This window comes from Capra hircus, unplaced genomic scaffold (genome assembly GCF_001704415.2).
Source record: "Capra hircus breed San Clemente unplaced genomic scaffold, ASM170441v1, whole genome shotgun sequence".
NCBI classification, from domain to species: Eukaryota; Metazoa; Chordata; class Mammalia; order Artiodactyla; family Bovidae; genus Capra; species Capra hircus.
Genome location: NW_017189585.1, coordinates 202,060 through 227,632, shown reverse-complemented (window position 1 = coordinate 227,632; position 25,573 = coordinate 202,060). Strand labels below are relative to the sequence as shown.

Here is a 25,573-nt window from a genome sequence, read left to right as displayed (position 1 = left end):
TCATCAGCAGACGAATGGCTAAGAAAGCTGTAGTACATATACACAATGGAATATTCCTAAGCCATGAAAAAGAATGCATCTGAATCAACTCTAATGAGGTGGATGAAATTGGACCCTATTATACAGAGTGAAGTAAATCAGAGAGAAAAACATAAATATAGAATACTAACAATGAAATGCAGAAAAGCAAACGGCTGTCTGGGGAGGCCTTACAAATAGCTGTGAAAAGAAGAGAGGTGAAAAACAAAGAAGAAAAGGAAAGATATAAGCATTTGAATGCAAGGTTCCAAAGAATAGCAAGAAGAGATAAGAAAGCCTTCTTCGGCGATCAATGCAAAGAAATAGAGGAAAACAACAGAATGGGAAAGACTAGAGATTTCTTCAAGAAAATTAGAGATAACAAGGGAAGATTTCATGCAAAGATGGGCTTGATAAAGGACAGAAATGGTATGGATCTAACAGAAGCAGAAGATATTAAGAAGAAGTGGCAGGAATACACAGAAGAACCGTACAAAACAGATCTTCACGACCCAGATAATCATGATGGTGTGATCACTCACCTAGAGCCAGACATCCTGGAATGTGAAGTCAAGTGGGGCTTTGAAAGCATCACTATGAACAAAGCTAGTGGAAGTGATGGAATTCCAGTTGAGCTATTTCAAATCCTGAAAGATGATGCTGTGAAAGTGCTGCACTCAATATGCCAACAAATTTGGAAGACTCAGCAGTGGCCACAGGACTGGAAAAGGTCAGTTTTCACTGCAATCCCAAAGAAAGGCAATGCCAAAGAATCCTCAAACTACTGCACAATTGCACTCATCTCACACGCTAGTAAAGTAATGCTCAAAATTCTTCAGGCTTCAGCAATACATGAACCATGAACTTCCTGATGTTCAAGCTGGTTTTAGAAAAGGCAGAGGAACCAGAGATCAAATTGCCATCATCTGCTGGATCATGGAAAAAGCAAGAGAGTTCCAGAAAAACACCTACTTCTGCTTTATTGACTATGCCAAAGCCTTTGACTGTGTGGATCACAATAAACTCTGGGAAATTCTGAAAGAGATGGGAATACCAGACCACCTGACCTGCCTCTTGAGAAACCTGTATGCAGGTCAGGAAGCAACAGTTAGAACTGGACATGGAGCAACAGACTGGTTCCAAATCGGGAAAGGAGTACGTCAAGGCTGTATATTGTCACCCAGCTTATTTAACTTCTATGCAGAGTACATCATGAGAAACGCTGGGCTGGAAGAAACACAGCTAGAATCAAGATTGCCGGGAGAAATATCAATAATGTCAGATATGCAGATGACACCACCCTTATGGCAGAAAGTGTTGAGGAACTAAAAAGCCTCTTGAGGAAAGTGAAAGAGGAGAGTGAAAAAGTTGGCTTAAAGCTCAATATTCAGAAAACGAAGATCATGGCATCTGGTTCCAACACTTCATGGGAAATAGATGGAGAAACAGTGGAAACAGTGTCAGACTTAATTTTGGGGGCTCAAAATCGCTGCAGATGGTGACTGCGGCCCTGAAATTAAAAGACGCTTACTCCTTGGAAGAAAAGTTATGACCAACCTAGACAGCATATTCAAAAGCAGAGACATTATTTTGCCGACTAAGGTCCATCTAGTCAAGGGTGTGGTTTTTCCAGTGGTCATGTATGGATGTGAGAGTTGGACTGTGAAGAAGGCTGAGTGCCGAAGAATTGATGCGTTAACTGTGGTGTTGGAAAAGGCTCTTGAGAGTCCCTTCGACTGCAAGGAGAGCCAACCAGTCCATTCTGAGGAGATCAGCCCTGGGATTTCTTTGGAAGGAATGATGCTAAAGCTGAAGCTCCAGTATTTTGGCCACCTCATGCAAAGAGTTGACTCATTGGAAAAGACTCTGATGCTGGGAGGGATTGGGGGCAGGAGGAGAAGGGGATGACAGAGGACGAGATGGCTGCATGGCACCACTGACACGATGGACATGAATATGAGTGAACTCCGGGAGTTGGTGATGGACAGGGAGGCCTGGCATGCTGCAATTCATGGGGTCGCAAAGAGTCAGATACGACTGAGCGACTGAACTGAACTGGATGTATATATATGGAATTTAGAAAGATGGTAACGATGACCCTATGTGTGAGTCAGCGAAAGAGACACAGATGTAAAGAACAGACTTTTGGACTCTGGGAGAAGGTGAGGGTGGGATGATTTGAGAGAATAGCACTGAGATATGTATATTATCATATGTGAAACAGATAGCCAGTGCAGGTTTGATTCATGAGATAGGATGCTCAGGGCTAGTGCACTGGGATGACCTTGAGGGATGGGATGGGAGGGACAGGGATTTGGGAGGGAGGTTTAGGATGGGGAACACATGTACAACAAGGTTGATTCATGTCAATGTATGGCAAAAACCACTACAATACTGTAAAGTAGTTAGCCTCCAATTAAAATAAATTAATTAAGAAAATTATAATAAGAAAAGCTCTGTACAAAAGTACAGGACCAGATAGCTTCACAGGTGAATTCTACAAAACATAAAAAGAAGAATTTATACAGATTGTTCTCAAACTTTTCCAAAAAACTGAGGAGGAGGAAACACTCTCAGATATCTTCATGAATCCACTATCACTGTGATGATACCAAACCAGAGAAATACACCTACAAAAACAAAAAAATCACAGGTCAATATCTTTAATGAATATAGATGAAAAAATTCCTCAGCAAACCATTATCAAACTTAATTCAATAAGATATACAAAAGATCATATACTACAACCATGTGAGATTCATCCCAAGTTCATAAAAAATGTTCTACGCATGCAAATCAACATGAAACACCACAAGAAGAAAAGAAAAAAAACCACATCATCATCTCAATAGATGTAGAAAAAGCATCTAAGAAAACTCAACATCCAGTCAAGGCCTCGGAATTGGGGGGAAACATCTCAACATAATAATAACCATTTATTAAAAACCCACAGTGAATCTAATACTCAATGGTGAAACCTGAAAGCCTTTCTGGTAAAATCTAGAACAAGATAAGGAAGTCCACCCTCAAATCTTCTATTCAATACAGTAATGAAAGCTCTAGCTACAACAATCAGACAAGAAAAGAAACAACAGGTATTCAGATTGGAAGGGAAGAGGTATAACTGTCACTATATGCAAGTGACATGAAACTACATACATAGAAAACTCTAAGGACTCTACACAAAAACTGACTATATCTAAGAAATGAATTCAGCAAAGTAGAAGGATATAAGATTAACAGAGTCTACCTGCATTTCTTTACAATAATAATGAAATATTAGAAAAGAATGTTAAAAAAAACCCCAAAACAGTTCAGTTCAGTTACTCAGTTATGTCTAACTCTTTGTGACCCCAGGGACCACAGCATGCCAGGCATTACTATCCATCACCAACTCCTGGAGTTTACTTAAACTCATGGCCATTGAATTGGTTATGCCCTCCAACCATTACATCCTCTGTCCTCCCCTTCTCCTTCAGCCTTCAATCTTTCTCAGCATTAGGGTCTTTTCAGATGAATAAGTTCTTTGCATCAGGTGGCCAAAGTACTGGAATTTTAGCTTCAGCATCAGTCCTTCCAATGAATATTCAGAACTGATCTCCTTTAGGATGGACTGACTGGATCTCCTTGCAGTCCAAGGGACTCTCAAGAGTCTTCTCCAACACCACAGTTCAAAAGCATCAATTCTTTGGCACTCAGCTTTCTTTATGGTCCAACTCTCACATCCACACACGACTACTGGTAAGACCATAGTCCTGATGATACAGATCTTTGCTGGCAAAGTAAAGTCTCTGCTTTTTTAATATGCTGTCTAGTTTGGTCATATGTTTCTTCTAAGGAGGAAGTGTCTTTTAATTTTATAGCTGCAGTCACCATGTGCAGTGATTTTGGAGGCCCCCAAAATAAAGTCTCTCACTGTTTCCATTGTTTCCCCTTTTATTTGCCATGAAGTGATGGGGCAAGATGCCATGATCTTCCTGTTTTTTTTTAATATATAAATTTATTTATTTAAATTGGAGGCTAATTACTTTACAACAATGTATTGGTTTTGCCAAACATCAAGATGAATCCACCATGAGTGTACACGTGTTCCCCATCCTGAATCCCCCTCTCACGTCCCTCCCTTGATCTTAGTTTTCTGAATGTTGAGTATTAAGCCAACTTTTTAACTCTCTTCTCTCACTTTCAACAAGAGGCTCTTTAGTTCTTCTTCGATTTCTGCCATAAGGGTGGTGCCATCTGCATATCTGAGGTTATTTATATTTCTCCTGGCAATCTTGAGTCCAGCTTAATCTTCATTTAGCCCAGCGTTTCTCATGATGTACTGTACACAGAAGTTAAATAAGCTGGGTGACAGTATACAACCTTGATGTGCTCCTTTCCTGATTTGGAACCAGTCTGTTGTTCCATGTCCAGTTCTAACTGCTGCTTCCTTACTTGCATACAGACTTCTCAGGAGGCAGGTCTGGGGTCTGGAATTCCCATCTCTTTAAGAATTTTCAACAGTATGTTGTGATCCACACAAAAGCTTTGGCATAGTCAATAAAGCAGAAGTAGATGTTTTTCTGGAACTCTCTTGTATTTTCAATGATCCAGTGGATGTTTGCAACCTGATCTCTGGTTCCCCTGCCTTTTCTAAATCCAGCTTGAATGTCTCGAAGTTCACGGTTCATTCATGTACTGTTGAAGCCTGGCTTGGATAATTTTGACCATAGATTTGCTTGAGTGTGAGATGAGTGCAATTGTGTGGTACTTTGAGCATTCTCTGGCATTGCTGTCGTTGGGACTGGAATGAAAAGTGACCTTTTCCAGGATCTTTAAAAATTACTTCCCCCATCCCCAAACAAAAAATACCCATGAATGAAGAGATGAAAGATTTATATATTGAGAACTATAAAATATTAATAAAGGAAATTAAAGAGAATTCAAAGAAATGAAAAGATGTCCCATGCTCTTGGACTATAAGTATACTGTTAAAATGGCAGTATACCTAAAGAAATCTATAGATTTAATGTGATTTCTATTAAATTACCCATGATACTTCCTCACAAAACTAGAATAATCAATCTTAAAATTTATATGTATAAAAGACCCAGAATTGCCAAAGAAATCCTGAGGGCAAAAATCACAAGGCAGGAGCCATAACCCTTTCAGACTTCAGAAAATACTAGAAAGGTATAGTAATCAAAACATCATGGTACTGGCACAAAAACAGATAAATGAATCAATGGAATAGAATATAGAGCCCATAAATAAACCCCCATACCCAAAGTCAATTAATCTTGGACAATGAAGGCAATGATGTACAATGGGAAAAACACAATTTGCTCAACAAGTGGTGCTGGGAAAGCTGAAGAGCTGCATATAAAGCAGTGAAGTGAGAACACACTCTGTCATCATACACAAGCTCAAAAAGCTTAAAGACTCAAACAGAAGACATGATTCCACAAAACTCTGAGAAGAGATCATAGGATAACATTCTATGACATAAATCATACCAGTGTTTTCTTAGGTCAGTCTCCCAAGATAATAGAAATAAAAACAAAAATAAACATTTATCTCATAAATCTAAGAAAACCTATATAAGCTTTTGTAGAGCAAAAGAAACCATAAACAAAAACCAAAGAGACAGCTTATGCATGGGACAAAATATTTGGTAACAACACTTAATTTGTTAGCTTAATTTCCAAAATATACACAATCAAGAGCAAAAAATTAAACAACCCAAAATGGGCAGAAAACCTAAGTAGACGTTTCTCTGAAGAAGAAATACAAGTGGCCAACAGGCACATGATAAGATACTTAGTATCACTAGTTATCAGAGAAACACAAGTCAAAACTATAATGAGGGATTACCTCACACTGGATCAGAATGGTCATCATTAAAGACTCTACAAATGCTGGAGAGAGTGTGTAGAAAATGGAACCCTCCTACACTGTTGGTAAATATGGTTGATATAGCCACCACGGAACAGAGGTTCCTCAGAAAAGCAAAAAAAGGAATTACCATATGATCTACCAATCCTATTCCTGGGCATATATATGGACAAAACTCTACAATCTAAAAAGATACATGCACCTGTATGTTAATAGCAGCACTAGTCACAACAGCCAAGACATAAAAACAACCTACACATTCATCAGTATATGAATGGATAAAGATGCGGTGTGTATACACATACATATACACACAGACACAATGGAATACTAATCAGCCAAAAAAAAGAACAACAAAAATAATGCCATTTGCAGCAACATGCAGGTAAGTAGAGATTACCATACTAGGTGAAGTAAGTCTGAAAGAAAAACAAAAACCATGTGATATTACTTATATGTGAAATCTAAAATATGACACAAATGAGTATGTCTATGAAACAGAAACACTCATGGATGGTGAGAAGAGACTTGGGGTGGCTAAGCGGGAAGGATTTGTGTAGGGATGGAGTGGGATGGGAGGCTGTGTTTGACACATGAAATCTATTATATATGTAATGGATAAACAACAAAGTTATGTAATGCACAGAGAACTATATTTAGTATCCTCTGATAAAGAAAAGAAAGTGAAGTCACTCAGTCATGTCTGACTCTTTGCGATCCCATGGACTGTATGTAGCCTACCAGGTTCCTCTGTCCATGGGATTTTTCAGGTAAGAGTACCAGGGTGGGTTGCCATTTCCTTCTCCAGGGGATCTTCCCAAAACAGGGAATGAACCCAGGTCTCCCACATTGTAGGCAGACGCTTTACTGTCTAAGCCACCAGGGAAGTTCATCTTGTGATAAACTGTAATGGATAAGAATATCAGAAGCAATCTATTTATATGTAACTGACTCACTGCTGTATAGCAGAAATCAACACAATAGAGTAAATCTACTAAACTTCAATTAAATAATAGCTTGTAAAACCACAATCATAACAGTAATTAATTTGACAGTTTATGTGTACCAACTTTTGCTTCATATGCTTTCTTCTGTAACGCATGTTACAATTTCACAATCGATCACGCACAACCTTGAAATCCAACAAGCTTGTGGAACTGAAAATGCATTCACAATGTGTTTGGAGACAAAGCCTAACCAGACTTGAACACAGATGGCTGAAAAATCTGACCTGAGCTAATATAAATCCATTTATAATCTTTGTTTATTTCACCCGGCAGGAACATTCACACACTTGACTTTAAAATAATGAATGTGTCTCATTACAGAATGCGACCCCAAACTCCCAGGGCTGCAGCAAAATCTATTGCATACAGCTTGAGTCTCAGTGAAGGGAAGAAGGCTGTGTGGTCAGGGCGCCACTGTTGGCCCCAAACTCTCATTGCTCCCATGTCACGGAGGGGAGACTGCAGCTGAATCACCCAGCAGCAAGGTACCAAGTCACTGGGCTGGCCTAACGCAAAGCCACCACATGTGACTACTCCCCTCCTACAAGGCCACCTTGATGATGCCAAGGACAGATGCATGGGAGGCCCATGCTCACGAAGCTTCCATCCTCACTGAACTATTTCTAATGATTTGAGTTTGGGACAGTTTGAGCAGTGGGCAGTTTGGCAAATGCAGAGCTGTGGAGAGAAGATGAGGAACAGGCAAGAGTAGAGATGAGCAAAGAGATGGAAATAAAAGTGGTGTGGGGAGAAGGGGCCAAGGGAGAAGAAGTGCAAACAGGAACTGAAGAAGGCTCAGAATCACAGTCTCGTGAACTTCCATTGGGCTAGAAAGCTGCTCAACAAAGCGTCTAAGCCTCAGCACTTGTTAGGAAGGACGAAGGGCAGATGTCATGCAACCACAGGAAGACACAGTAGTAAAATGATAGCACTGGCCATTTCTCCAATGTTTTATATGCCCCACGCACTGCACTGGAGCTGCTCACATTTCCCCTTTGTCTTCCAGAGAATGGAAGGTATTATCCTCCTCACAAAGGGGGAAACTGAGGCCCAAGGAAGTTAAAAGAATGTACCCAAGGCTAAACAACTAGCTTCCAAACTGGTGTTCATGCCCAATTTTCCGATTTCAGTAGCAGTACTCTTTCTGCCAAGCTATGCTGCCTCTCTCACTGACGTACTCCTCTGTCAGGGAGTATATAAAACTATTCAAGAGTTCACTGGTCTTATTATCAGGATGTGTGTTAGTCACTCAGTCATGTCTGACTCTTTGAGACTCCATGGACTATAGATTACCAGGCTCCTCTGTCCATGGAAATCTCCAGGGAAGAACACTGAAGTGGGTTACCATTCCTTTCTTCAGCAAATCTTCCTGACCCAGGGGTCGAATCTGGGTCTCCTTCATCGCAGGTGGAGTTTTCACTATCTGAGTCACTAGATAGCAAATAAAAAGGGAAAGGCTAGGTCCAGGATGAATTTGGGGGCATCTATGTCACTATCACCAGAGATCACTGCCAACATTCTCTGGATTATTGAAAAGGCAAGAGAGTTCAAGAAAAAACATCTACATCTACTTTATTGACTATGCCAAAGTCTTTGACTGTGTGGATCACAATAAACTGTGGGAAATTCTGAAAGAGATGGGAATACCAGACCACCTGACCTGCCTCTTGAGAAACATGTATGCAGGTCAGGAAGCAATAGTTAGAACTGGACATGGAACAACAGACTGGTTCCAAATAGGAAAAGGAGTCCATCAAAACTGTATATTGTCACCCAGCTTATTTAACTTCTGTGCAGAGAACATCATGAGAAACGCTGGGCTGGAGGAAACACAGCTGGAATCAAGATTACTGGGAAAATATCAATAACCTCAGATATGGAGATGACACCAACCTTATGGCAGAAAGTGAAGAACTAAAGAGCCACTTGATGAAAGTGAAAGAGGAGCATGAAAAAGTTGGCTTAAAGCTCAACATTCAGAAAACTAAGATCATGGCATCTGGTCCCATCACTTCACAGCAAATAGATGGGGAAACAGTGGAAAGAGTGGCTGACTTTATTTTTTCTGGGCTCCAAAATCACTGCAGATGGTTACTGCAGCCCTGAAATTAAAAGACACTTACTCCTTGGAAGAAAAGTTATGACCAACCTAGACAGCATATTAAAAAGTAGACATATTACTTTGTCCACAAAGATGTCTCTAGCTAAGGCTATGGTTTTTTCAGTAGTCATGTATGGATGTGAGAGTTGGACTATAAAGAAAGCTAAGCACCAGAGAATTGATGCTTTTGAAGTGTGGTGTTGGGGAAGACTCTTGATGGCAAGAAGTCCCTTGGATTGCAAGAAGATCCGACCAGTCCATCCTAAAGGAGTCAGTCCTGGGTGTTCATTGATTGGAAGGACTGACTTTGAAACTGAAACTCCAATATTTTGGCCACCTGATGTGACGAGTTGACTCATCTGAAAAGACCCTGATGCTGGGAAAGATTGAGGGCAGGGGGAGAAGGGGACAACAGAGGATAAGATGGTTAGATAGCGTCACTGACTCAATGGACATGAGTTTGGGTAAATTATGGGAGATGGTGATGGACAGGGAGGCCCGGCGTGCTACAGTTTACGGGGTTGCAAAGAGCTGGACATGACTGAGCGACTGAACTGAACTGAACTGATGTCACCTATCTGTGGTATGAGGTTCCCCCAATCCCGCGGCACCTGTGAAAACAAGTCCCGTTAGCTGAACACCTGGATGGTTCCCCTGAAATGGACATAGAGTTTGACTTCTGAGATGGCACATCTCTATGACTTTTCCCTATGATCTGCTGTGAGCTCAGTCGTGTCTGATTATCTGTGATCCTACAGACTAGCCCCCTAGGCTCTTCTGTCCTTTGGATTATCCAGGCAAGAATACTGGAGTGGGTTGCCATTTTCTCCTCCAGGGATACTCCTGACCCAAGGCTCAAACCTGTGTCCCTGCACTGACAGGAGGTTTATTTACCACTGAGCCATGTGGGGAGTTTTCCCCTACTATGAGAATTAGTAAAAATTCAATGAGTAACAATCATTAAATGTTTATAAATGTCAGAAGTTTTACACACACACACACACACACACACACACACAGATGTTAAAATGTCTCTAACCTATTTGAGTTTGTTTCAGTTGTGATTTTAAATCGGTAACCTGCACAGTTAACCTCTTGAAAGAAGCATCATATTCTAATATCTGGGCCTTCAGCTGGGTGGAGTGCTCAATCTGCAGAAAATCAGAGAAGAAGAGAAATAAATGCAGAGGAAATCACAGCTCGCTTCAAAGGGAGCAATACTCTCATTGGGCTTATTCTCTTTTTCCGTTTTGCCAATTCTGAGCAGCAATCTACCCTTAATCCTTAATGCACATGGTCCCTACAAAATGACAAGAAATAAAACAAATTTTCACCTCTTGTTACATGCATGTTAAAGCAACTACTCCAGGGCATGGGTAGACACCACAGAGATGGCAGCAGTATTTCCAAGGCCCTGCCACTGTGGGCACCACCAGGATTTGCACAATTGTGTGTTTCAGTGAGTTTGCTTGCCTCTGGATTTGTGACTATTATGAATGTAAAGTCACATGATCACTGGAGAGTTCTCTCAGATGAGAAAGCACACCCTTTAGTACCTTAGGGCAGCTCTAATTTCAAAGTAAACCCCCTTTACACCAACGTGGCATGGGCCAAGTTCGCACGTTTATGCAGCAGACTGGCCCAATCCCTGGCTGCACAAGAAGCAATACTCACTTCATTTTGAAGCTGTTTTTGCAGAGCTTGTTTGTGGGTTTCGAACTCCTTATGCTCAGATGCAACAGCTTGTGTTGCTTTCTTTAATTCTTTCTGAAAAATTAGTAGCTCTGGAGATGGCTGAGCTAGGCCTAGGAAGGTAGAAGAGCCTGGTTGTTATCAACCTGAAATTTTCTTTTTTTTTTTTTCTTTTAAATTTTATTAATTTTTTTATTTTTTAAATTTTAAAATCTTTAATTCTTGCTCTACTTTTAAAAGCAGCTTAAGAAGTTTCAAATTGTTATTCCTTTTTGTGCATGCACACTATTTTCATCAGCTCTATCGCATGGACAACGAGCAGTTCTGCCACAGAAATTTCAAAACAAAATAATTTAATATACATAAAAGCAAATTTTACTATTTGTTGAGTCCTCCATGTAACAGAGTTCTTTCAAATTCTTAAATTAACTTGAACGTCTGTCTCTCCCCTATACCAAGCATAGAGGTAGAGAAGGAACACTATCAAAACCTATCCATGAATGCTCTGAGGTCTAATCAGTCTGTGTATCTCTCAGCAACTCTTAGGGTCCAGGCAGAAAGCAGACGGCATTCCCAATTTGGATCACCAGAGAGGCCTTCAACGCAGACTGACTTAGGCTGGTCCCCAGCCACAAAGGATGATGTAGTTCCCTAGACTGCTAATGGGGCCAGGCTGTTTGCTACCAGCCCTTGGGCCTGGAAAGTCAGCGAGGCAGGAACTCCCAGAATTGAGAAGAGAGAGCTTTAAGTCCTAGCCATGGCAATCATTGAAGAAAAAGAGATGAAAAGAATTCAAACTGGAAAAGAAGAAGTAAAACTCTGTTTGCACACGCTATTATACTATACATAGAAAATCCTAAAGATGCCACCAGAAAAGTAATCAGTTCAGTTCAGTCACTCAGTCATGTCCGACTCTTTGCGACCCCACGAACCACAACATGCCAGGCCTTCCTGTCCATCACCAACTTCTGGAGTCCACCCAAACCTATGTCCATCAAGTCAGTGATGCCATCCAACCATCTCATCCTCTGTCATCCTCTTCTCCTCTTGCCCTCAGTCTTTCCCAACATCAGGGTCTTTTCAAATGAGTCAGCTCTCTGTATTAGGTGGCCAAAGTACTGGAGTTTCAGCTTCAACGTCATTCCCTCCAATGAACACCCAGGACTGACAGAGCTCGTCAATAAATTTGGCAAACTTACACGATATAAAATTAATACAGATAAATCATTTATATTTCCATACACTAACAATGAAAGATGAGGAATTAAGGAAATAATCATATCTACCACTGCAATAAAAAGAATAAATACCTAGCCACAGTAGTTCCCTACACTGCTAATGAGGCCAGGCTGTTTGCTACCAGCCCTTGGGCCTGGAGGGTCAGGGAAGCAGGAACTCCTAGAACTCCCAGTAGGAATAAACCTATTGATGGAGCAAAAGATCTGTATGGAGGTAAGCTGATAATGAATGACAAGACAAATGGAGAGGTTTATTATATTCTTGGGTTGGAAGATTCAATACTGTGAAAATGACTATACTACCCAAGGCAATTAGCAGGCGGTGGCGGCAGCCGGCGCACTAAGCATGGCAGAGAGCTACCCCGCGTCCAAGGCCAGGGACGGCGGCCAGGAGGAACTACCGTGCGTCCGAGGTCAAGGGCGAAGGCTGGGAGGAGCAACCCCACGCCCGAGGCCAGGGAGGCAACAGGGAGGAGCAACCCCACACCCAAGGAGTGGTGGCTGTGTGGGCGCAGGAGGGCCTAGAGGAGCCATCCCACGTTGAAGGTCAGGAAGGGCGGCGGTGAGGAGATACCCCTCATCCAAGGTTAAGGAGCAGCGGCTGTGCTTTACTGGAGCAGCTGTAAAGAGATACCCCACACCCAAGGTAAGAGAAACTCAAGTAAGATGGTAGGTATTGCAAGAGGGCATCAAGAGCAGACACACTGAAACCATACGCACAGAAAAACTACTCATTCTAATCACACTAGGACCACAGCATTGTCTAACTCAATGAAACTAAGCCATGCCCATGGGGCAACCCAAGATGGGCAGGTCATGGTGGAGAGGTCTGACAAAATGTGGCCCACTGGAGAAGGGAATGGCAAACCACTTCAGTATTCCTGCCTTGAGAACCGCATGAACAGTATGAAAAGGCAAAATGATAGGATACTGAAAGAGGTACTCCCCAGGTCAGTAGGTGCCCAGTATGCTACTGGAGGTCAGTGGAGAAGTAACTCCAGAAAGAATGAAGGGATGGAGCCAAAGCAAAAACAATACCCAGCTGTGGATGTGACTGGTGATAGAAGCAAGGTCCGATGCTGTAAAGAGCAATATTGCATAGGAACCTGGAATGTCAGGTCCATGGATCAAGGCAAATTGGAAGTCGTCAAACAGGAGATGGCAAGAGTGAACGTCGACATTCTAGGAATCAGCGAACTAAAACGGACTGGAATGGGTGAATTTAACTCAGATGACCATTATATCTACTACTGCAGGCAGGAATCCCTCAGAAGAAATGGAGTAGCCATCATGGTCAACAAAAGAGTCTGAAATGCAGTACTTGGATGCAATCTCAAAAACGATAGAATGACCTCTGTTCGTTTCCAAGGCAAACCATTCAATAGAGTAATCCAAGTCTATGCCCCAACCAGTAATGCTGAAGAAGCTGAAATTGAACGGTTCTATGAAGACCTACAAGACCTTTTAGAACCAACACCCCAAAAAAGATGTCCTTTTCATTATAGGGGACTGGAATGCAAAAGTAGTAAGTCAAGAAACACCTGGAGAAACAGGCATATTTGGCCTTGGAATGTGGATTGAAGCAGGGCAAAGACTAATAGAGTTTTGCCAAGAAAATGCACTGGTCATGGCAAACTACACCTGGACATCACCAGATGGTCAACACCGAAATAAGATTGATTATATTCTCTGCAGCAAAAGATGGAGAAGCTCTATACAGTCCATAAAAAACAAGACCAGGAGGTGACTGTGGCTCAGATCATCAACTCCTTATTACCAAATTCAGACTTAAATCGACGAAAGCAGGAAAAACCGCTAGACCATTCAGGTGTGACTAAATCAAATCCCTTATGATTATACAGTGGAAGTGAGAAATAGATTTAATGGCCTAGATCAGATAGATGGAGTGCCTGATGAACTATGGACAAAGGTTCGTGACATTGTACAGGAGACAGGGATCAAGACCATCCCTAAGAAAAAGAAATGCAAAAAAGCAAAAGGGCTGTCTGGGGAAGCCTTACAAATAGCTGTGAAAAGAAGAGAAGCAAAAAGCCAAGGAGAAAAGGAAAGATATAAGCATCTGAATGCAGAGTTTCAAAGAATAGCAAGGAGAGATAAGAAAGCCTTCTTCAGCGATCAGTGCAAAGAAATAGAGGAAAACAACAGAATGGGAAAGACTAGAGATCTCTTCAAGAAAATCAGAGATACCAAGGGAATGTTTCATGCAAAGTTGGGCTCAATAAACAACAGAAATGGTATGGACCTAACAGAAGCAGGAGATATTAAGAAGAGATGGCAAGAATACACAGAAGAACTGTACAAAACAGATCTTCACGACCTGGATAATCACGACAGTGTGATCACTCATCTAGAGCCAGACATCCTGGAATGTGAAGTCAAGTGGGGCTTTGAAAGTATCACTACGAACAAAGCTAGTAGAGGTGATGGAATTCCAGTTGAGCTATTTCAAATCCTGAAAGATGATACTGTGAAAGTGCTGCACTCAATACGCCAACAAATTTGGAAAACTCAGCAGTGGCCACAAGACTGGAAAAGGTCAGTTTTCATTCCAATCCCAAAGAAAGGCAATGCCAAAGAATCCTCAAACTACCACACAATTGCACTCATCTCACACGCTAGTAAAGTAATGCTCAAAATTCTCCAAGCCAGGCTTCAGAAATACGTGAACCATGAACTTCCTGATGTTCAAGCTGGTTTTAGAAAAGGCAGAGGAACCAGAGATCAAATTGCCACCATCCTCTGGATCATGGAAAAAGCAAAAGAGTTTCAGAAAAACATCTATTTCTGCTTTAGTGACTATGCCAAAGCCTTTGACTATGTGGATCACAATAAACTGTGGAAAATTCTTCAAGAGATGGGAATATCAGACCACCTGACCTGCCTTTTGAAAAATCTGTATGCAGGTCAGGAAGCAACAGATAGAACTGGACATGGAACAACAGACAGGTTCCAAATAGGAAAAGGAGTACGTCAAGGCTGTATATTGTCACCCTGCTTATTTAACTTCTATGCAGAGAACATCATGAGAAACGCTGGACTGGAAGAAACACAAGCTGGAATCAAGATTGCCAGGAGAAATATCAATAACTTCAGATATGCAGATGACACCACCTTTATGGCAGAAAGTGAAGAGGAGCTAAAAAGCCTCTTGATGAAAGTGAAAGAGGAGAGCAAAAGAGTTGGCTTAAAGTTCAACATTTAGAAAACGAAGATCATGGCATCCGATCCCATCACTTCATGGGAAATAGACGGGGAAACAGTGGAAATATTGTCAGAGTTTACTTTTGGGGGCTCCAAAATTGCTGCACATGGTGATTGCAGCCAAGAAATTAAAAGACGCCTACTCCTTGGAAGAAAAGTTATGACCAACCTAGATAGCATATTCAAAAGCAGAGACATTACTTTGCCAACAAAGGTCCATCTAGTCCAGGCTATGGTTTTTCCTGTGGTCATGTATGGATGTGAGAGTTGGACTGTGAAGAAGGCTTAGCGCCGATGAATTGATGCTTTTGAACTGTGGTGTTGGAGAAGACTCTTGAGAGTCCCTTGGACTGGAAGGAGATCCGACCAGTCCATTCTAAAGGAGATCAGCCCTGGGATTTCTTTGGAAGGAATGATGCTGAAGCTGAAACTCAGTACTTTGGCCACCTCATGCGAAGAGTTGACTCATTGGAAAAGACTCTGATGCTGGGAGGGATTGGGGGCAGGAGGAGAAGGGGATTACAGAGGATGAGATGGCTGGATGGCATCACGGACTTGATGGGCGTGAGTCTGAGTGAACTCCAGGAGTTGGTGATGGACAGGGAGTCCTGGCGTGCTGTGATTCATGGGGTCACAAAGAGTTGGACACCACTGAGCGAGTGAACTGACTGACCCAAGACAATTTAGATGCAGTGTAAACCCTATGAAATTACCAACCACATTTTTCACAGAACTAGAACAATTAGCAATTTCTTGTTAAAGACCCAGAGTAGCCAAGATAATGTTGAGAAAGCAGAATGCAGCTGGAGGTATCAGCCTCCCTGACTTCAGACTATATTATAAAGCTACAGTCATCAAGACAGTATGGTAGTGGCACAAAGACAGAAATATAGATCAATGGAACAAAATAGAAGTCCAGAGATAAACCTATGTCCCTATGCTCAATTAATTCATGACAAGAGGCAAGAATATACAACAGAGAAAAGACAGTCTCTTCAAGTGGTACTGGGAAAACTATACAACAACATGTAAAAGAATGAAATCAGTATATTTTTGAACATGATACACCAAATAAACCACAAATGGATTAAAAGGCCTAGATGTACATTAATCCCAGATATTATAAAAACTCTTAGAGGAAAACATAGGCAAACACAATACTGATATCAACTGTAGAAATATCTTTTTGGATCCACCTCCGACAGCAATGAAAATAAAAATAAAAAGAAACAGATGGGACTGAATTAAACTTCAAAGCATTTGCACAGTAAAGGGAACCATAATAGAATGAAAAGACCACTCAGAGAATGGGAGAAAACATTTTCAAATAAAGTGACTGACAAGGGATTAAGCTCCAAAATATACAAACAGCTCATGCAGTTCAAATAACCCAATTGAAAAATGGGCAAAAGATTTAGACATTTCTCCAAAAAGCCATCCAGAAAGCCAAAAAGCAATCCAGAAAGCCAAAAAGCAAATGAAAAAATGTTCAATATCATGAATATTAAAAAATGCAACTGAAAACTACAATAAGATATAGCCTCACACCAATCAGAATGGCTATCATCAAAAAGTCTACAAAATATAAATGCTGGAGAGGGCATGGAGAAAGGGGAACTATCCTACACTGATGGTAGGAATGTAAACTGGTACAACGATTAAAGAGTACAGCATGGAGGTTCTTTACAAAACTAAACACAGAAATAGCATATGATCTAGCAATCCCACTGCTAGGCATATATCTGGTGAAAACCATAATCTGAAAAGATACATGCACTCCAATGTTCACTGCAGCACTATTTACAATAGCCAGGACATGGAAGCAACCAAATGTCCACTGACAAATGAATGGATAAAGAAGATGTGGTACATATATACGATAGAATATTATGCAGCTACAAAAAAGGAATAATCCATTTGTAGCAACATGGATGCAACTAGAGAATACCATACTAAGTGAAGCAATTCAGACAGAAAAAGACAAACATCTTATGATATCACTTATATGTGGAATCTAAAAAAGTAATACAATTGAACTTATTTACAAAATACAGCAGGCATATAGCCTTCAAAAAAAAGTTATGATTAGCACACGGGAAAGGCAGGGCGAAGGATAAAATGAGGAGTTTGGAATTAACAGACACAGTATCATATATGAAATAGATAACTAATAAGGGAACTTGACTCAATAATCTAATGATCTATATGAGAAAAGAATCTGAGAAGAATGGATATGTACATATGTATAACAGAATCTCTTTGCTCTAGTCTTGATACTGATACAATACTGTAAATCAACTATATTGTAATATAAAGATTAAACTTTAAAAACATTCTTCTTACATGACATGAAGAAGAATGTTTTTAAAGTTTAATCTTTATATTACAATATAGTTGATTTACAGTATTGTATCAGTATGACCCAGAGAGATGTTGTGGGGAGGGAGGTGGGAGGGGGGTTCATGTTTGGGAACGCATGTAAGAATTAAAGATTTTAAAATTTAAAAAAATAAAAAATTAAAAAAAAATTCTTCTTAGGACACTATGAATTACAGAATAGCAAGCAAAAAAGATGGAATTTCAATCTGAGAATTTTAATTTTATAAAATCTTTCCAATTGAAGCCTCCCGTAGAGCAGTTTCCTGGGACTTTCCTGGTGGTTCAGTGGTAAGCACTTTCACATGGGACATGGGTTTAATTTTTGGTTGGGGATCTAAAATCCCATATTCTCATGGTGTAGCCAAGAAAGCAGTTTCCTAATATGAATCTAACATGAATTACAAATCATATATTAAAAAAAAAGACTTACGATTTAGGAGATGCAAGTTTTCACTTTTCATGTCTTCCACTTGTTGTTTAAGTAGTTTATTTTGCGCCTGAAGCTCCAGTATTCCTTCTTTCAGTAGTGAATAGTTGCTCATCTCTTTAACCTTCTCACTTAGCATGTGGTTTTGCTTTGTTAATGCCAAACAGTGAGCTTTAACAGACTCCATCTCAAGCTGGAATTGGAAAAGGAAAACTTATATTGGAACAGCGACTCTATAGGACTGAGTAGGTAAACACTCACAGTCTGCTCTCAGGTCTGTGGCATAATTTAATCATGGTCAGTTTGCTGGTCTGGTTCTCTGTAACAAGATGATCCCGACTTTAACAACTTCTGTTCTTGAACTGAGGCAAGTTCACACAACTCGATTTATGCAGAACCCTGTCCTATATAGCAAATCCTTCAGATTATCATCTCATTTTCCAAATGCAACTAAGGACCCAAAAGCCATCACAGATTTAATAACATGTCTGTGTTTCAACACAAAAAGGTGAAACAGATACCACTAAGGTGTTGGGCGGTACTCTCCTTCCCTCAGTCTGATATATCTCTTGTTTGAAGACAAGAAACTATAAAGTGCTCAAATAAAACATTTCAGTTGCAGAAACAAATTTTATATACAGAACCTATTTTTATCATCTGAAGTTCCAGTTTTGTCCTTTATATAGCAAGTACAGAAAAAAACAGAAAAAAAGTAACTGTGTGAAAAATGCCTCTCAGTTTGATTTAGTCTGTGAGATCCTAATGTAGGGATAGAAATTTTTACCTGGTGCTGAGAAGAGAGAAGAAACTGAATAGAATGCAAACACCTGCTACGGGAAAGGCACAGAAATCAGCTGAAGTCCCTCCCATGAGATGTGAACAATATCCCAGAGTTTATGGATAAAAGATCTGAGGTCACAGATCTTGCCCAAAGGCACACAAACAGTGAAGGAGATTGAAGGATGACTCTGGGCCCTAAAGGACATGCTTTTTCTATGCTTCTCTAGGAGACAAAGATTTAAATGAAGAACTACTGAATTAAGTTCAGTCATTGCCCTCTTGAGTCATATAATAAACAGTCCAAACATACCAAGATCACTGGAGATAAATTATGTGTGACTGAAGATAAAATTTCCTGTGTTGTCCAACATCTATTTCAAAAAATCAATATGGTTAACAATTACCTCAAGTTCTTTTACACAGTTTACTGAATGACTGAGTTCTTCCTTTTTACAATTAAGAGCTGCAAGTTCCTCTTGCAAATGTATAGCTTTTTCTGAAAGACAGAATCAAGCAACTAAACATCATAAAGTTTTACCAGTGAATACAAAAGTCATTTAATCATTTATAGCCAGTATGCCAGAGCTAATGAGCATTACATCTCATCATCTAAAATAGCAGCAGGAATTCCCTAGTGGTCCACTCATTAATACTCCATGCATTCACTGCCGGGAGTGGAGGTTCAGTCATTGATGAAGGAATAAAATCTCACAAGACAAGTGGCACAGCCCAAATGCGCGCCCCCTCGCCCCCACCCCCGCCACCAAAAAAAGATATAAAGTAGCAGATACTGGGCCTGAAAAACATTAGTGAGCAAGTAAGTCCTATTAGTCAATGGGTGATCGGAAGTTAGCATACACGTGGTACACTTCCTGCTACACACAAGTCACCAGATTTATACCACCTGTGTGGAATGTGGGGTCCTTATGCCAACAGCTATGAATTTCCTTAAAGACAGACTGCTTTGGCAAGATTCTGCAGTTATTATTTTGTCATTTTCACTTCATCTAACATAAGCATATATACAATGCATCATCAAAAAGTCACAAGCTAACTACCTGGCAAAACCAAATTGCTAAAGAAGTATTACTATTAGTCTGACTGACCTTCTGATAAGGACCAACTACTCAGCCCTGGTTTACCCTCTGAAATCCATTTGAAATATCAACCCAAAACTCTTGTCTTAGGCTAGTTCCTAGAAAGTCACTGCAATGTAAAATACTTGAAAGATCAAAAAATTACCCAACTTTCCTGGTCTTGGAGTAATGCATACAATAGTTTACAAGGTTATATGTGAAAATAAAATATCTTAAGCCTCAATATTATGTTAGAAGCTAAGAAAAATAAGTAACAAGGTCACTAGGGACAAATAAAATTTCTCCTAGGTTAAAAAAAAATAAAATCTCATGGTTCAGAGTAGTATTAAGTAACGGCAGCAAGTTGCTGCCACTTTCTTGACATCACAGATATATTCATCAAAATATACTGAAATAAAGTTGAACAAAATTCTACCAGTAAAGCTCTGATCTTTATGAATATACAAAAATTACACAAGGTTTACAAAAACATAGGGAAAGACTGATTTTTTTCATTGCGTAAAAGTAAAAGGACAAAAACTGTGTCAGTTTATAGCAACAATGATGTAGAAGGGGTACCCAACTTAGGAAGCTAATAACCTATGTTAAAAGTGAAAAATACAGAATTGTGCCCCAGCCCGAGCATCACCTTCATTCTTCCTTTCACTTTCCATCAGTCTGTTAGTTCTAGTGATGTAGTCCTCCTTCAGTTCAAGCTGATACCTGAGAATCAGAAGGATGAAAATGAGTTCCTGATCACTTCCCTGGGCAGACTGCTGTCAACGATGAGCTTATCTATGGTACCAGAGCACAGAGGAACACTGAACAGGACAATGAATGAACTTCAAGAGCACTCAATACTAAGGCCAGGGGTCTAAATTCTGGCTATAAAAAGTCCAGGAAAATCTGCTGCAGTCCTGTAAACTGGGTCTGAAAACTCAAGCACAAAATGATGGGTTGTTATTGAGCTTATAGAGGGCACTGTTTCTCAGCTGGAGTCCAGTGACACACACACACACAAACACACACACACACATACATACAAAGACAAGAACTAAAAAAACAAACTAAATTTACTTACTTTACACTGTATACTGCAGACTCTAAACCTCAAATGATAATAAGTCAGTCACTTCCAATCCATCTGTCCTACCTTCCCACTCTCAAGCAGAAGACCTTTTGCCCTAAGGAACTGAAAACAGTACTGAGAACCACTGTCAACAGCATTATATTAAGACTGGTGATACCAAAGTCATATTTTCATGGAATTTTACCATCTGCAACAGCTGCTAGCAGATAACTTTCTGGTTCAGAGATTAGAGAAAGGAAAGAAGTACTACAGTGGTAAATATCCTTAGAACCTCAACACCTGCCAAAGTCATATGAGGACCTGCAGAGCAAGACAAAGATACCTAACAGTTCCCTACTCCCCAGCTATATGAAGCTAACATACACACTTATTTTCTTATTCCTAAAATTTAACAACTATAGATTCTTTAGAGTTTATCTCTAAAGTATGTGGAAAAATCCATAAAATATGTGGATGTCATGTCAAAAATGATCCACAGAAAAGGACTGTATTTTATTAGAATTATATTAGAGCATAACCTAAAAGATGTTTGACGGTATTATATCATGGACTATAATGACAAATTATGGACAAGTGAGGCCAATGATTAAGAAACATCCAGAGCTACTATGTTGAGTCAGTCATCACTTCACTATGAATTCATGGTGCTAATAAATATTAAGTGAACACTTACTTTGTGCCAGACATTACACTGAGCACTGGAGAGAAAAGTTACTACCTATACACTTAATGCCTCTGCACTAAGACACTAACCATAAAAACACAATGAAACTCAGACTAGAGGAAAGCCAAGCATCTAAAAGCAGAGACACTGCTTTGTTAACAAAGGTCTGTCTAGTTAAGACTACAGTTTTTCCAGTGGTCATGTATGGATGTGAGAGTTCAACTGTAAAAAAAGCTGAGCACCAAAGAATTGACACTTTTCAACTGTGGTGTTGGAGACGAGCCTTGAGAGTCCTTTGGACTGCAAGGAGATCCAACCAGTCTATCCTAAAGGAGATCAGTTCTGGGTGTTCACTGGAAGGAGTGATGTAAGAACTGAAACTCCAATACTTTGGCCACCTGATGCAAAGAGCTGACTCATTTGAAAAGACCTTGATGCTCAGAAAGATTGAGGGCAGGAGAAGGGGACAACAGAGGATGAGAGGGCTGGATGGCATCACTGACTCAAGGAACATGAGTTTGGGTGGACTCTGGGAGCTGGTGGTGGATAACGAGGCCGGGCATGATGCAGTCTCTGGGGTCACGAAGAGTCAGACATGATTGAGCGACTGAACTGAACTGAGTTGAACTGAGAGAAAAGCCACTGTATCATAGTGATTCATATTTTCTTTTCTTTCTATCATTTTTTGTTTTACATAGTTAATTCCATTTGTTTCTTGGATTCTGGCTTTGCAGAATCTTGAAAGAATACAGATCAACAAATACTATAAGCAGCATAATTTACACATCATTAGATATTCCATCTCAATGGCAGTATGAGTGGGGTAGAGGAAAAGATAAAAATAACCATAATTCCCATTTTATAGCTTCTCAGGAAGTTACAAGGTGCCCTAAGAAATTCAAGCAAAATCACAGGCCTTCAATAAACACTTGAGAAGTGACAAAAGAGAGCAGAGGATGCTATTCCTTGTACTGTATCTTTTTAAAACCATCTTAACTCAAATATTCATGGGAAAAACCTGACTGTCAATGAAAACATGTATTTTTTTTTAAGAAACACTGGATTTTGCTCTAAAATACTAGTTTTATCTACTTCATTAATGTTGCTGTGTTTCCATCAACTTAATTCAAACACAATACTTTATTTTCTTTTTTAAGATGCCCAACAATTACTTAAGAAGTCTGTTCTTCAGCTTCTGGTCATAGGTCTCCTCAAGGCTCTTTATATTCATCTCTTGCCTCATCAGTCCATCAGTCATGCATTTGTTTTTTTCTGGTAGCTTCTGGGCCCTGAAATTAGCAAAAACATATAAGTCAAATTAGAAAAATATTACTATTGGGGAAAAGATACCATGTGTTTTTAGTCCCACAGAACATCCCCCATGTTCTGTGAATGTCTTGGCTGGTGAGTTAAAAACAAAGAACTAGAAGTCACCCATTATTTTAGGGGCTGACCTATGATTGAAGTACCGGTTGAACTCCATAGTTCTCTGACTGGGGAGTGTGGAAAAAATGCCATCATCAAAGTGGTTCCTCATAGGAGATGGTTTACATTAAAAAAAATGATCACAAGTGACAAGTAATTGTAATTAAAGGTAAAAGATTGTTTTAAGTTACAAAACTACAAGCCAAACTTTAGTTACAACATTCAAGTGCTTGTTTCTTTTATAATATTGTTTCTAACTGTGAGGTTTAACTTACTAGCTCCATAGCTATTAAAGACAGAAGATTTAATTTTGGTGTTTGATAATCTACTAAATCAATACTAGTTCAATACCAGTGAACTTATTCAATATTAAAAGTAAATACTGAAAAGAGAGCAAAAGATAGATGGATCAAGCAAAACATAGCAACACTGAAGAAACGAATAGCTGTGATGGTGAAACCTCAAGTCAAGCATAAAATCAGCTCCAGAGCCAGGGAACTGGGTTCACAAGAACTCAGATCAAGTGAAGAAACAGAAATGCTAGGGAACAGAGACTGCCAAGCAAAGGATAAAAGGTTTGTGTTAGCTCCCTCTGCTGGTTAATCTGTACACTGGTATAGTTGTTTAGTTTGTATGATATGCTTCTGTGATGGCTCAGATGGTAAACAATCTGCCTGTGATGCAGGAGACCTGGGTTTGATTCCTGGTTGGGAAGATCCCTTGGAGAAAGAAATAACAACTCACTCCAGTATCCTTGCCTGGGGAATTTCATGGACAGAAGAGGCTGGTGGGCTACAGTCCATGGGGTCGCAAAGAGTCAGACATGACTGACGACTAACCCTTTCCCTTTCAGTATACTTAGAAAGGAGGAGGAGGGGAAGTGGAGGTAAATAAGTGATTACATAACCACCAACTATCAATGCCCAAATTGATTTCCTTTTTTCACTTATGGTCAATTTATCTCTTCAGTATTGCCAAAAAGAGTAAGGTTGGCATAGAGAAGAAATCAAATGAACTGAGCCTATGCAAATGAGAAAACAACATTCATGAAAATGAAGTCAAATCTTTTAAGGAAAGAAGATTTCTGGTGTATCTATGAGTGCTGATTAATGGCAGATACCAAACTGGAAAGAAGGCTTATTACATAACCTATACAACTGCTGAGGCTGTTATTAATCCCTGGTAAGATATGAAGAATGAAACACTAGTAAGCACTTAAAAAAGCAACACACACATTACATGAAACAGTTTCTCCCAGTACAAGTGAACTCAGAGCCATTATGTTGCCCTTTTTTGCCAGCAGAGTATGTCAATATGACAGGCTTTGCTGTCTGGAATTCAGATACCATACACACATGAAACTGTGAGATCTGAATGTTTGACACTAATGGGAAACATATGATCTGTTAAAGTGTTATTCGCTTCTCCAAATTATCTGTCAGGGCCCACTCTAACCTGATGATGGTATCTCCTTCTGCTTTCATCCCAGTGACCAATATTTCAAAAACAAAATGCTCATCTTCATTTAACCTGAAGTGTGCCTTGAAGCTAGGTGATAACACCTTTACAATCAAGAACTCTACTCTGCAGTTATTATTAGAATATGCAGACATATTTCGGAGAAGGCAATGGAAACCCACTTCAGTACTCTTGCCTGGAAAATCTCATGGATGGAGGAGCCTGGTGGGCTGCGGTCCATGGGGTCGCTATGAGTCAGGCACGACTGGGCAACTTCACTTTCACTTTTCATTTTCCTGCATTGGGGAAGGAAACGGTAATCCACTCCAGTGTTCTTGCCTGGAGAATCCCAGGGACGGAGGACCCTGGTGGGCTTCCATCTATGGGGTCGCACAGAGTCAGACATGACTGAAGTGACTTAGCACCAACAGCAGCAGCAGACATATTTAGTTCTTTTTAGTCTCATTCATTCTGAAAGTCCAAAATGGACACACATTACTTACAATTCAAAGGCTTCAATTCTCTGCTTCAGCTCAGCTTCTCTGTCTCTCAGCAAATCTATGTCTTTTAGTAGAAGCTGTCTTTGGGCATAGATTTCTTTTGTTTCATTCTGCAGAGCAAAGCATTAACTTTTACCAAGCAAGCTAAAGAAAACAAAGGAGATGAACAAATACATTGCTTCCTAAATTCTAGAAAACAAAGGATGGACATTAAGAGGAACAATTTTCAAGAGGTTCCAATACAAGGTGTATGTTTTGCCTTTTTATCCCCACAAAACAGTACTTCCTCATCTCCCAAGGACCGTTAAGTTACATTACCCTGTATTTCTAGCATCCTTTGTTTATAGTTATTTTATTGCTTCATTAACGTCTCTCAGATACTGAAGAAAATTCATTAAGTTCTTCAGCCAGAGAAAAAAATGAAACTAAATATTCATTCAGTAATAAAATGAAACTTAAAAGATGATGCCCCAAACAAATAACCACACTTCCATGTATGTGTTCCCTGAATACCTATCACATATTCAAGGCCATACTGGGTGTTGCATACATAAAGATGTATAGATACAGGTCAGTCTTCACCTTAAAAACAACAACAACAACTCACTTTATTCAGGGA

The 25,573-nt window shown here is 39.9% G+C and overlaps 1 protein-coding gene across 1 annotated transcript in view; it reads right to left on the bottom strand.

Annotated features, from left to right (window-relative positions):
* LOC108634551 (oral-facial-digital syndrome 1 protein-like) overlaps positions 1–25,573 on the bottom strand; it is a 94,513-nt gene that overhangs the window by 32,808 nt on the left and 36,132 nt on the right. Inside the window, exons 8-14 of the mRNA XM_018044519.1 lie at positions 24,958–25,064; positions 22,744–22,860; positions 20,467–20,540; positions 19,146–19,237; positions 17,965–18,154; positions 10,678–10,808; positions 10,043–10,154 (exon numbers count right to left, since the gene is read on the bottom strand). Coding sequence (XP_017900008.1) covers positions 10,043–10,154; positions 10,678–10,808; positions 17,965–18,154; positions 19,146–19,237; positions 20,467–20,540; positions 22,744–22,860; positions 24,958–25,064 — 823 coding nt within the window. The remainder of the gene's footprint in view (positions 1–10,042; positions 10,155–10,677; positions 10,809–17,964; positions 18,155–19,145; positions 19,238–20,466; positions 20,541–22,743; positions 22,861–24,957; positions 25,065–25,573) is intronic.